Source organism: Pleurodeles waltl, chromosome 5 (assembly GCF_031143425.1).
Source record: "Pleurodeles waltl isolate 20211129_DDA chromosome 5, aPleWal1.hap1.20221129, whole genome shotgun sequence".
Lineage (NCBI taxonomy): Eukaryota > Metazoa > Chordata > Amphibia > Caudata > Salamandridae > Pleurodeles > Pleurodeles waltl.
In genome coordinates, this window is record NC_090444.1 from 233,436,259 (window position 1) to 233,449,183 (window position 12,925).

At 38.6% G+C, this 12,925-nt stretch overlaps 1 protein-coding gene across 3 annotated transcripts in view; it reads left to right on the forward strand.

Annotated features, from left to right (window-relative positions):
* The window catches only part of BICRAL (BICRA like chromatin remodeling complex associated protein), a 602,600-nt gene extending 595,359 nt beyond the window's left edge, over positions 1 to 7,241 (forward strand). For 2 of the 3 annotated variants that reach the window (XM_069233971.1, XM_069233970.1), the window contains one exon: positions 267 to 7,235. In XM_069233971.1, the coding sequence (XP_069090072.1) occupies positions 267 to 1,030 (764 nt within the window). In that variant the 3' untranslated portion in view covers positions 1,031 to 7,235. Of the gene's footprint in view, positions 1 to 266 lie in introns of all 3 variants that reach the window. The other variant, XM_069233969.1, reaches the window with a different exon arrangement.
* Positions 7,242 to 12,925: the final 5,684 nt, after the last annotated feature.

Sequence of the window (12,925 nt, forward strand, 5' to 3'; positions counted from 1 at the left end):
AAGGTAGACAGGGCATGATATCTTTTGACCTATGAGATTAAATATGCCTTTGTATTTTGGTAATTGTTGTAAATCATCTGTTTTTCGTAATATTTTAACTTTTAAATTTGTTTTACTGTTTGAAAGTTGGGTGATTAGACGTTATTGGTACAATGGTTCTAAAATCTTGACAACTCAGAATTGCTACACATGCATAACATTACTTCATTTTAATATTTATCATTTGATGTGTAAATCGACCCTAACATGTGTTGTTACATTTTCAGACAGCTTTCAGGCTGACTTTTGCTGCTCCTCCAAATTTATCCAAAGGCCTGCTTATGAAACTGAATCCACGGACGGAGATCACACCACCAAGATAAATACTCATAGTTGCAGGCTTCGGATACAGAAGAAAGACCCAAATGCATATAGCGACACAGAACTAACGAACCATGATGCACGTCATTTAGTGCCTAATAACATTGCAACATTACAAAAATCACAAAGATTCCATACCAAGGCTGAAAAGCTTAGTAAAAGAGCAAAGGATGAGAACGTTGCCTTTTCTCTTGGAATTCAAAAGTTGGACGTGTCCTGTGAAGAGACTTGCAGTCCTAAGCCTCCGGGGTGCAATGTAAGTTTTTCGGAATCTGAAGTCCTTTCTAGAAGACTTAAAAAGCCAGACAACGGTCCCTTTAGTTTACCTTGTGATGCTGTTGAGACGAAATATATGCTTTCCCTTCAAACCAACATTTCAAGTGAAGATTTGCCTACAGGAACAATGGCAGGTAGTAACGAACCACAAAGAGAAGGAGTGTTTACTAAGGATTCTGAAACAACATTTAAACATATTGTGGAAATGAAAAACAATGGGAGGAATTCGCGCGGCGATGTCAGTTGTAAGTCTGTGGATTTAGAAGTATCACACCTTTTACCTCTTACCTCACAAGAAGATTGCCGGATGAAACTGATTCAAGATAGAGGTCAAGGTGTTGGAGAAACGGACTCTGTTTTAGAAGCAGCTGTAAATAGTATCTTAGAGTGTTAATAGCTGAAGAACGTGGAAAAGTGTGTGAAGAATATCAAAACCACGTAACAACTGATATTTTTTTTTTTACTGGATGAGCCTTTCTGGACGTCATTGTTATGTGTTTTCAAAGCAATATTCATTGTGGCAGAAGCTAAATATGCAGTTTAATGAAATGTTGCTGCAAAGCAGTCTGTTAGGGCCCAATTACTGAGTGCAACAATACTGACAATCACGAGCCAAATGAAAGGCCAGATTTGCTGAAGAAAATCACAGGCTCAAATTAACACATTTATCATTATCCAATTAATTGATTTCTTGTTTTCAGACTACGTTGTGTTCGGCTAGAATTCTATGTATAACATTATTTTCCAGCCCTTTTAACATCCTCGTCTCAAATATTGGAATAAAGACATCCAAAATATTGATGGGGTCTGCTATGGAAATGTTTTGTTTATGAAGCAATCACAGCACTGGTATGGTCGCTATCTCATATAATAGTTTAGATTGGTAATTGTAGTCTGTAATCTTCTATTTTTTCAATCTTAATTTTGAAATTTCAAACTTTTTATGGAGTGGGGGCCAGAAAGTAGCTGACAGACAAAGAAATACACACATGCACACAGTTATCTAAAGTCATTCTTTAATTTCCAAGCCGTAGTATTATGCACTGTGCATGTGAAACAGTCAACAGCAGGTCCAGTAGATTCCAAACGCATAGACATTTAGTTGTGTCCATGCTGTCAATTAACTAAGGCCCAGCCACCTCCCAGTGTGAAGTGTTGTAGGTTTCTCTCTTGTGCTTGTCAACTTTTTGATCTGTCTCTGTATTGAAAATCGGATAAGGCATAATTAGTGAGTAAACAAGGGTTTGAGGGATTCTGGCAATATCCCTTTAGTAATTTTGACATGAATTATTATTATTTATTTTGATTGTTCTGCTGCCAATGACGTTTCTCAATTGGAAGTTTACATTTTTTCTTTCCATATTATTAATTGATTGAGGCATCTGATGCTAAGGAATTTAGCATAAACTACACCCAGATCAGTTAGACGTAGTCACACAATAGTAAAATACCACCCAGTGAGTCCAGTAAACACGGGTCCAATAAGATTGAAATGTTTTTATTCCAAAGAAAAAATATCCGCAGTGTATAAAACCAATACTGTGCCCCCGGATAGAGCAGAGCCAAACTGTGTACCTGTTTTAAGCAAGTATAACACTCTGGTGGTCCGATTAGACATACAATGGTTCTAAAATCTTGGTAAGTCAGATTTGCTGCAGATGCGAAACATAACTTCATTTGAATATTTATCATTTGGTATGTAAATCAACCCTAACGTGTTGTTACATAATTTCATTTTAATGTTTATGATTTGGTGTGTCAGCCAGTCAAAATCGATTGCTTGGCCTCTCAATGTAAATTGTTTTACTTTTTTCTGTTCTGAGCACCTTGTGTGATTCCTTGGGCTCGTGGTTTCAAAACTCTTGTTTCTCCGTTCCTACTGCTCTTCCTGCACTCTTGGCATGTATATCGTTTTTGGATCTTTGGATTCTTTTTAATATTGTATTTTTGCAGCCTTGGAAAAAGTTGTCAAACAAAACACGTGTCGGCTGCCTATTTTCTTTGGAATAAAAAGATTTAAATCATATTGGACTCACATATGTACTGGACTCACGGGATGGTCCTTTACTATTGTGGGACTACTTCTAACTGTACTTTATGCTCATGTTTGATGTGGGATTTTTTCTCATACTTTATGTCACTATTTTGGTAGCATAGTGCTTCTCATTTATTGAGAAGTTTGCCTTTACAAATTTAAACTGATTGCATCTACTTAAAGGAAGTGATGTATACATTAGACCACTGCTACCTTTTTCTTACTTTTGTCGGGCTAAGAAATTTTACTTAACATGCTTTACAAGGCACTGTGTATCTGTAGCCACCAGAATGCTACCAATTAGTTGGTGACGTACCCATTTGTATTATTAATCATGAAATAACGTCTGTTACTCCTTGACTTTACATATTTAACAGGTGATGAGGCAGTATTGGTAGAGAGGCTGTTTGGATTGATGTTATTTTAGCCCAGATATTGGCATGGCTGCTTTACATGTATGATCTCTAGAAGATCACTTTAAACACTCTCTCGAATGAAAATGTTAGTACTTCAAGAAAGAATGCGATTTTTTGGAATGTAAATATTGGCATTATATGTAATAACAAAACCCCAGAATCTAGGCATATAGTAAAAACGGTTGCTTGATAGAGCAGTTGATAATTTTAAAGTGTATTAGGTAGGGCCTTAGTACACGGGCATTAGATTCCACAAGTGTTTCAGTTTTAGAGTGAACCTCATTGAGAATTTGAAAACTTCAGCTACATTGCATTAGATGTTTTTAATTCCTTTTAGAGATACATTTAAAAAGCATTCAAATGGTTTGTAAACATCATACAAACATAAAGCGATTTAGAAAATATGGTATGCCAAAGCCAGTAAATACACAATGTTTTAATTATTTGTCATCTAAGACGATGAAATTCCTGCTCAATTACATTGTTTTTATAAAAATAATATTAGGTTTTTCATTATACATCTCACTGATGAAATATGCCTTTCTCTCAAACTCTCCCAGTCCCCCTTACAGTCTCCCTGTGTAATATATGCCTGCTTGTTACATACTACATTCCCACTGAATATATTCGTAGCACTACAGAAGTGACCAGCTGAGTGTAAAGTTTTTTATTCAAAATATAAAGAAATAAGCCACACCAGTAGTCATATTGGTAAGTGGGAATACTCTAATTCTGGAACGCTGCAGCATGAAGCCACAGGAAGAAACGATTTGGAGTTGAGAAGCGATATTAATTAGCAAGGTTTGCATTGATGCCTTGCTCAAGGTAGAAGGTTCAAATACTTTGATAGCTTATGCTGAATAGGAAACAACAGAGATTTCAGACATGGCTAACAGCAGGGGTATGAAGAAGTACAGAAAGAAATTCAAGGAGTAGCAACTCCTTTTTTTTAACAGTATGAATCCAGAAACCATTTGGAATTTTATTAACCATATATTTTTTTTTTTAATAGACATTTAACTATGATCAGATATTACACATTATCACAGGTCAATGATTTTAAGTTATTTTTCCTTACCCCAAACTGTTGTTGAGGAGCTATCATAATTCTAGTTTGGATATGGTCTATATCACTGTGTGTATCCATAGACCAGTGGGCCTAATAAACTAAATTCCTAATTTCCTTTTGAAACATGTGAGCCTACCTTATGTCTTTTTTTCTTCCAGCTGCCTTTGCTTTAGTTTAAATATGCTCTTTAATACGTCTGTGTATATTTCAACACATCTATTACTGTTCATTAATTAAAAAGGACACAGTTTAGCTTAGCAAAAGGCTTACTTTGCCTTCTTTCTTGTCCACCTAATGTAATTCTTCTTCATAGTTCCTAAAATAGTTGATTTGATGTTGTGTTTCTTTTTTAAAGCTACCTGACAGACAAGCAACACATGCAAGATAGGCAATGTAGGTAATAAAATACATTAATGCAACAAATTACAAAGTAATGAAAACAAAATAAAATAAACAAAAGCAAAGGTCTCACTCACAAAGCTTTTTCTGTTAGTAGTTATGTCATGTTCCTGTCTTAAATGTGAATTACCCTTGGGTTTCCACACCTGATTCTCAAAGCATGTTCCGTAATTAGTTGTAGCTTATCCACAGCTTATGTGGAAACTTCTGATAAATTTAATTTCTTGATGCAGAAAAGCTTAGGGAATCAGCATTTTGACAAAATTATTTTTCTCTAAGAAAGTATGCATTATTCTTTGAAATTCCTGAGAAATGCACACTTATGCCTGATGTAGTATACACCTACCCTGAGAAAATGCTTTGTAAATCAGGCACGTAAACTCCAGAATAATCCACACATAAGACAGGAGCAATATTTGCAACTCACAGGAAAATAATTTTGACGCAGGGTCAGTGTTGCGGTTAATGAGAATTTGTTCACACAGTTCTGAATTAACTAACACATTGAAAGTGGCTTGAGCAACTTCAAAATGTGTTATACATACAATGTATTTCATGTTTCTGAAAGAAATGTTCACATTTGATAGTGAGTTAATTTACCATAAGCAAAATGTATTTTAAGAACAGAAGACGTTTTGGCAATTCAAACTGAAAAAAGCAGACTAAAGCATAATGTATTAGAGACCATCGATGCATGCAGTGCCTTTGGATTGACAGATAGATAGATAGATAGATAGATAGATAGATAGATAGATAGATAGATAGATAGATAGATAGATAGATAGATAGATAGATAGATAGATATGCATTCTTTTGAGAGCACAGAAAGATTGATAGAATGGATGGTATCTCAGTACAATTAGTAATAACGAAACAACATGACTTCTGTCGTTCAGGCAGAAGTGTTTGGTTGTTTAGGTTTCAGAATAATTTCCATTGCAATATTATCACGCACAGTCATTACATTTTGGTAATCTGTTTTTGAGTTTGTGTCAGTCGCAAACAAAATAATGTATTTAAGTTTGTGTGATTTCCACTTTGATGCAAACTGTTTTGACCATTGCTAGTTATAACATTATGTTTAGATTTGCCCCTTCATTGTGTTGCCTTTGTATCAGATAACTAATAAGTTGAACTTGTGTTTCTGTTTTATGTACGTTTTTAGATGATGCAGTTCACTATTTGTATGTTTAGTGGAAAGAACACATTTTTAAAGCCTGTTTCCAAATCCAAAATTTGATAGTGTCAAAGTAAATTTCACATCTCCTGGTAGTCACATGCTCAGGTTACATGTGATTTTCATTAGGATCTACTGAAATATATTTTTCCCTGTCTTGTGTCCCTCACTTTTTGAAATATCTGTTAATGTTAGCTAATATTTGTATTTCAGTATACATAAGTATTCATTAAGACTAAAAATTCTTGTCCCTTCAATCAGCAAACACCTGCATTATTTCAAGCCTTCCATTAGCAACATGTCATAAAGAATACCTGATGCATGTGTAGTGCAGAAGGTGGTAAATCAAACTTTAGGACTATGAGTTGATTTGATAAAATATACTTTTTAAAGCAATAAAAAATATTTAGATGCAAGTCATGGAAAGAGACCTACCCTCCCATAAAATATAACACATGAAGGTAGTTTTGTGACCATAGGGGTACACATGTCACATTGTCCGAGTTATTAATAGTAGGGTATAATTTATAATTATAAGACTCTTTTTCAAAACACCAGAATGCACTTTAACTTATTAGCCAGACATTGTCTTGTTTTGCCCATGTTGTCTCATGAATTAATCCTGCAACATCTGGCAACATTCTTGTCTTTGGACATCAGAATGTTAATATTAAATTTTGAGGATAGAATTCGTGGACAATGTCTCAGTTACTGCGTTCATAAAACCAGTGACCTATCTGTGTTGTTTAGCAAATGATATTGATGTGCTGCAGATTTCCAGTCCCTGAGATAAAAGGTATGTAAATGGTTGAGCTTTAATTAATTTTGTTCATTTTTTCTGCCCTACAGTATACTGCAGCAAACAAGTGCATGCTTACTTCCACTCAGTAAACAGCAAACTGCAGTTTATATCCAAGAAAGATGCAATAGGTCTCTAATCTCTAAATTTAGATTTAATACATTTGTTTGAAGTTGATCTCCTTTTGCGAACTAAATGCATACTGCAACTGTGAAAAGTATCCAGTATTCTTCCTTTGCTCTGTTAATATGAGGATCTGCCTATTTTATTCTTCATGTATATTTTAGTTTTATTAATGATGCGGAATTAAATACAGAATGACAATTGTAATCAGCATTTTCAGCAAGTAGCGTACCTGCAGAGTGTAGGATAATTTGTCTGTTAGAATCGAGCGGCCTTACAGACTGACTTCATTTATGAAGTGTTCATTTTTGTCAGTGCGATATTGACTATATTTGCTTAAATACATTCATTTGTATTCATTTGTATAGTATGTATGTATTATCGCAAATTGCTTTGTATACATTTTGTAAAAATATTTATAAACTGTTTCGTAAAAAAGGTACAGCAAATTGCAGTTTATTTTGTTATGCTAGATAAATACTGTTAAGCAAAACACGTCGTAAATGTATTGTTAATCCAAGATTAGGATTTTTTCGGTTGAAAATGACACATTAAAACAATATTTGCAATACAACCAAAGATTTGGGAAAACACACGTGATTGTCTTGATTTAAACTAAACAATGACACACATTTGTACAACTAGCTACCTTTGATTGATAATACGAGTTTCAACAGCCAGTATGTCAAAAGCTAGTGACTGTCCAATGTTAAGGCATAATTGTCAGACATCCAAACCTTGACAAATCTTTCAGATTTACTTTTTCAGTTCAAATGCCTTCCAAAATCCTTAGAACCTGGTGAAGTGTTTTGTGTGCCCCATAAGTGTAGGATTAAAAACTTTAAACAAAACCGTCACCTCTCCAGAGAGGGAACCTTCTTGTAGATACAGAATGTACCTTTGGCATTCATACAAAGATATAGTAAACAATTTAACCATTGCATCTTGGCATTGTTTCTTGCCCCCCCCAGACTAACAAATTATGAACGTTACTTGCCTTTGGTGCAGGGCCAGCTTTAGCGCTGGTGGTTCCCAGAGTGATCATCTTTTTTTATTGCCCACCCCCACTTATCCTCCTCCTCGGTTTCCCTCACTGTCACCCAGCAAAAGTACCCTCATCTCTCGATAGTCCCTATTACATACATTTAATTTGTTTAAAAACGCTGGTAAAGGCTGGCTTTTCTAATCTACTCAGCTATCCGCATAAAATACAGATCTGCTCTTTGCAGCACCCGCACTAACCCTCTGCCCTACCTTATGGCGAGTCAAAACTGCCACTTGATCTCTGCATCTAGCAGGAACATTAAACACAAGGGTTGTCTTGACATTTTTATTGCTGCCTGAAAGCCGGAACACATAAGGAACTGACGAGCAATACCCCTCCCCCCCCAGGTTTGTGACCCCCCCCCCCTTCCAGGTCATCGCCCAATGCGGCTACAATGGTCACACTGCCTTAAAGCCGGCCCTGCTGTGGTGCACATGTCCACATGCTCCTCAGTGTTTCCTATGTCCGGCTGAGAATAACTTTTCGCTGCTTCGCAGTCTTGCTGTTCTTTTAGGCAGCCAATCTTCATACCGTCTTTATATCTCATGATTGTCTAACCAACATGAAACAGAGAACATTTGGAATATTTTAGTGTAAAGACATGTCCTAACAGTCTTTCATTTGTGTGTTAGTGAGACTGAACGTTCATCCTTCGTCTTCCTCAGTGAGGGCATACAGAACGAACTGGACCAAAAAATGGCTTTTTCAGTTCCAACAGTTATAACAAAGGTATAATGGCATTACCTTTGCCGTAGGCCATGATTCCTGAAGAAGATAGATATTAGAAATGTATTTATTCTGCAAAACGTCAATGAAATGCATAATATGGAAGCTGTCAAAAGAGCTTTTCATTTAAGAGTAAAATGGTGACCTAGTTACACTCTAAGGTTCATGATAAATGTAAAACAAATATGTATTTTCATTCTGAAAGTGCAAAATTGTATTTCAGTGTTGACCTGTATATTTATAGTGCATGCTAGAGAGACAGTATAAGCAAAACACATCTAAACAAGCATAGGCAGCGTCATTAGGTCTGGCTTTAATTTGCCAATGCATATAAACTTTGGCCTTCGTAAATGCTGTTTACGTAAATTGCATCTGCAAATAGAGTTTATTGCATTAAAGCATGCCTTATTGGCTTTGCCATGCATGGAGAAAACAGTAATAAAAAATGACATTTCCTTACAGAAGTATATAGGAGATATAGAATTGAATGTCACGTGCTAATTGAGCATACTTTTGAGATGTAAAATATTTCCTTGTGCATTCAAACTGAATCACTTTATTGAAATGTGGATAGATAATACACTAAGTAGTCAATGACATGAGATGGGAAAGTAGTACTTCTCTGGCTGGAATCTAAGCCTACTCTGTATATCTTAAGCATTGGTAACGTTGGGCCGGCGTCACAAACTGCATTTAGTAGTACATAAAGCAGTACTACAGTTATACTACTGACTTAATGCAAAATGCAGTTTATAAACCTACATGTGTAAATCCCCACCACTACCTCTCCTGTCTTTTCTATAGGAAGATCCTCACACCTGTAACTTAACCACTTAGTAGTAAATGTGGGAGGGACTGGGGAGTGGCTGACAAAAGGGGAATGCTTACTACCGAATAGAAGGGATTAAAGCCCATTGCTATTTACAAACAGTACTTCTAAAGTGACTATATCTAAAATGAACCAGAAACAGCAGTAAATGTACTCCAGCTCAGACATGGACTTAGGACAGCACCACACATAGCCAACCACTGTCAGTGCAGCACTCTCCCATAGAAAATAATGGAGGTAGAGATTGAAAGTACAACCCCATAGAAAATAATGTTAAAATAATGTTATTTATTTTGACTTTTTAAAAATATATCTCCATTTAATTAAATGTTAAAAATTATATGTAAATAAAAACATTTTGTGCTAAAATAATTTATCAACTTTTTTAATTTGAAAATAATTGTAGCTTAATTTGTTTTTTAAATGTTTAAATTAATTTGATTAATTCTACGCTCAACTCTTTATATTTTTTCATACACAATATATCAATATAAACATCGCTACAACCAAGGTCACAGGTTCAAGGTTGTTAAAAATAATCCGGACCTCATGACAAGATCCAGTTTTCTTGAGCATTGACGCAAAGCCAGACTCAGTTGTCTTGCTAGTCAGGAACCATCATATCTGTACTCCAGGGACATCTATGCCAACAGAAAGGGAAAGTAAGAGGTTAGATCTATTGCCAAGAAAGTGCACAGCATAGCAGGAATGGCCCTGAAAGCTGCAAATGCCTCTGCTCTTCTGGACGTGTACGACCACGCTCTATGGGAAAACATCCAGTACTTTGACACCAACCTAGGCAGAATTTTGTGCAAGTGGTCTGGGAAGGGTAATTTTCAGCGCTGTTACAGACTCAGTTGACGTGGCTTTATCAGAATATTGCCACGGTATAGCATTGGAAATCTGAGTCTTGGATAAACACTAACTTCACTAAAAAGAAGGCCCAACAGAAAATCATCAATCTTCCCTTCTCCATGGAGTTCTCCTTGGACCACATGCGTTAATGAAATCTTAAGAGGCCCATAAATACTTTAAGTAAGATAGACAAGGAACAGCATAAGCTCCAACATCCGCAACAGCCTAGTTTGTGCCAGAGAAGATCATCCAGAAGTAGGGGTTCTCAACAATAAAACTCTGCTGTGAAATCTTCCTATGTATAAAAAATAATGAAGTCCATATAAGGGGATTGTAGGAAGCTGACTTGGTGTGTGGTGAGTACCCAAGGTACTTAGACACCTTGTACCGGGTCCAGGTGTGCCCTCTTAGTGAAGTGTAGGCAGTGCCTAGAAGCCAGGCTCTCTGGAGATAGCTGTGGATGAGCAGACAAGGCTTATCTAGGACACATGCAAAGCTCATGCGGTACCACTGTAGTCACACAGCTCTTACACACATGAAAGAAAACACTTTATTTTTGGAACACAGTACTACGAAATACTAAAAGGGCAACCCTCCTATGTGGTATAAGTAATACACTAAATATATACACTAGTAATCAGTAATAGGCATAGAAAAGGTTAGAAAACAGTGCAAACAGCAATAACCAATAGTGACCCTAGGCAGAGTACAAACCTTAAACTAAAAAAATAGAATGTGAACACAGGACCCCCACCTAGGTAAGTGGATTGTGTAGAGGGGAGCTGGGAGTACTAGAAAACCACAGAGGTAACACAGTACCCTATAGCGAGCAGGAAAGCAGAAGTAAATCACTGGATTTTCCCCAAACCACCCAAAAGGAGGAAAGGAAGAAAAAGAAAACACCCAGACAAGGCTGCAATAAACCAGCGATGAATTCCTGAAGAAGACCACCTGTGGAGAGAGGGGACCAAGCCCAAAAGTCACAGTGGAGTCCAGGATGAGTAGGAGCTACTACCACCCAGCTGTACTTGCAGGAGTTGGTCGACGGTGAGGAAGAACATGTCAGCACTGCAGCCCTGGAGCCAGAGGAGAGTTCCTGATGGATGCAGAAGATGTCCCATGCTGGAGTGAAGATTTCAGATGGGTGTCGGTGCAGGAATTCCACCAACAAGTCTTGGCAAACTCACAGTTAGTGAAAAAGTGGAGCTGCCAGGGACGAGCAGGGCCCAGGAAGACTCAACCCAGGAGAGGGAGTCACGGGGAATACTCAGTATCACTGCGTGTCCACAGGAGCAGAGGCAGCACCCACGGGAGTCCCACAGGACGAGGACACAGAAGTTGCAGAAAGAGCCCACGCATCATTACAGAAAAGAATCCCACACCACAGGAGAACCATGAAGAGGGCTGACCGTCGCAGGAAGGAGTGCTGGGGATGGGAGCTGTACGTCACCTGAAGATCCCTTGGAGGAGCTGCAAACAAGCCTTCACAGCTGCAAGAGACGCAATGCACAGGGGTACTGTCTGTGTGGGAAGGCAGAGGCTTACCTCCACCAAAGTTGGACTGCTGGCAGAGAGGACCAAGAGGACTGCTCCGGATCACGACTCGTGATGCAGGATCCACGCAGCTCAGGATGAGGGGAGATCCACGCAGCCGGTCATCATTGCAGCAGGTGCCTGCGGATGCAGGGGAGTGACTCCTTCACTCCAAGGGCAATTCCTTCCTCTTCTTGTGCAGGCTAAAGAGTTCTGGGGATGCACTGCTGAGAAAATGTTGCAAAGCTGGCAGGAGCCGTGGAAACAAAGTTTCAGAAGAGTCTTCTTTGATGATTGCAGCGTTGTCTGTTCCTGGAGGGTCCGGTCTCAGTTCCAGTGACCAGAAGTCGAAGCGGAGGTTGCAGAGAAATCCTGCTGGAGTCTTGAAAGCTGAATCTGAGGACCCACCCAACAGAGAGACCCTAAATAGCCCTGAAAGGGGGATTGGTCACCTAGGCAGGTAAGCACCTATCAGGAGGGGGCTCTGGCAACTCAGATGCTCCCAGAGTTCCCTGCCAACCTTGGAAACAAGATGGCAGAACCCAGGAACCCTCTTGAGGAGCTCTGAGCACCACCCCTGGGGTGGTAATGGACAGGGGAGTGGTCACTCCCCTTTGCATTGTCCAGTTTGGCCAGAGCAGTGGCTGGGGGTCCCTTAACTGGTGTGGACTGGTTTATGCACGGAAGGCACCAAATGTGCCCTTAAAAGCATACCTGTGACTTGGTGAGGCTACCTCTCCCAAGCCAGTCACACCTATTTCCAAAGGGAGAGGGTGTTACCTCCCTCTTTCAAAGGAAATACTTTGTTCTGCCTTCCTGGGCTTGATCAGATCAAGCAGTAGGAGGGCAGAAACCTGTCAGGGGTGATAGCAGCTTGGGCTGCCCAGAAAACCCTGTAAGACTGGTGTTAGCAATGCTGGGGGTCCTCTAAGGAGCCCCCATAGTGCATGGAATAATACTTCCAATACTTGCAACAGTATTGGGATATGATTTCGGCATGTTTGATACCAAACATGTAAATCAATAAGGGTGAGGGACCAGGAGGTTACTGGTCTAGTTGACAGTCTCCCAATAGTGATAATCATGCAAAGTCAAAGATTACACTGTTTAAAAAATGAAAATGAAAAACAGGGGACCTGATACTACTGGAGCGAGAGCCCTCATGCATCACAATGGATGACTGGCTTCATCATCGGGCACGCCCCTCGCCAGACCGGTGCTGCAATGCCTGGCGGGCTCCCCAAAGGGGGCTCTTAACCGTATTGCTCTACTAGTAGCTTATA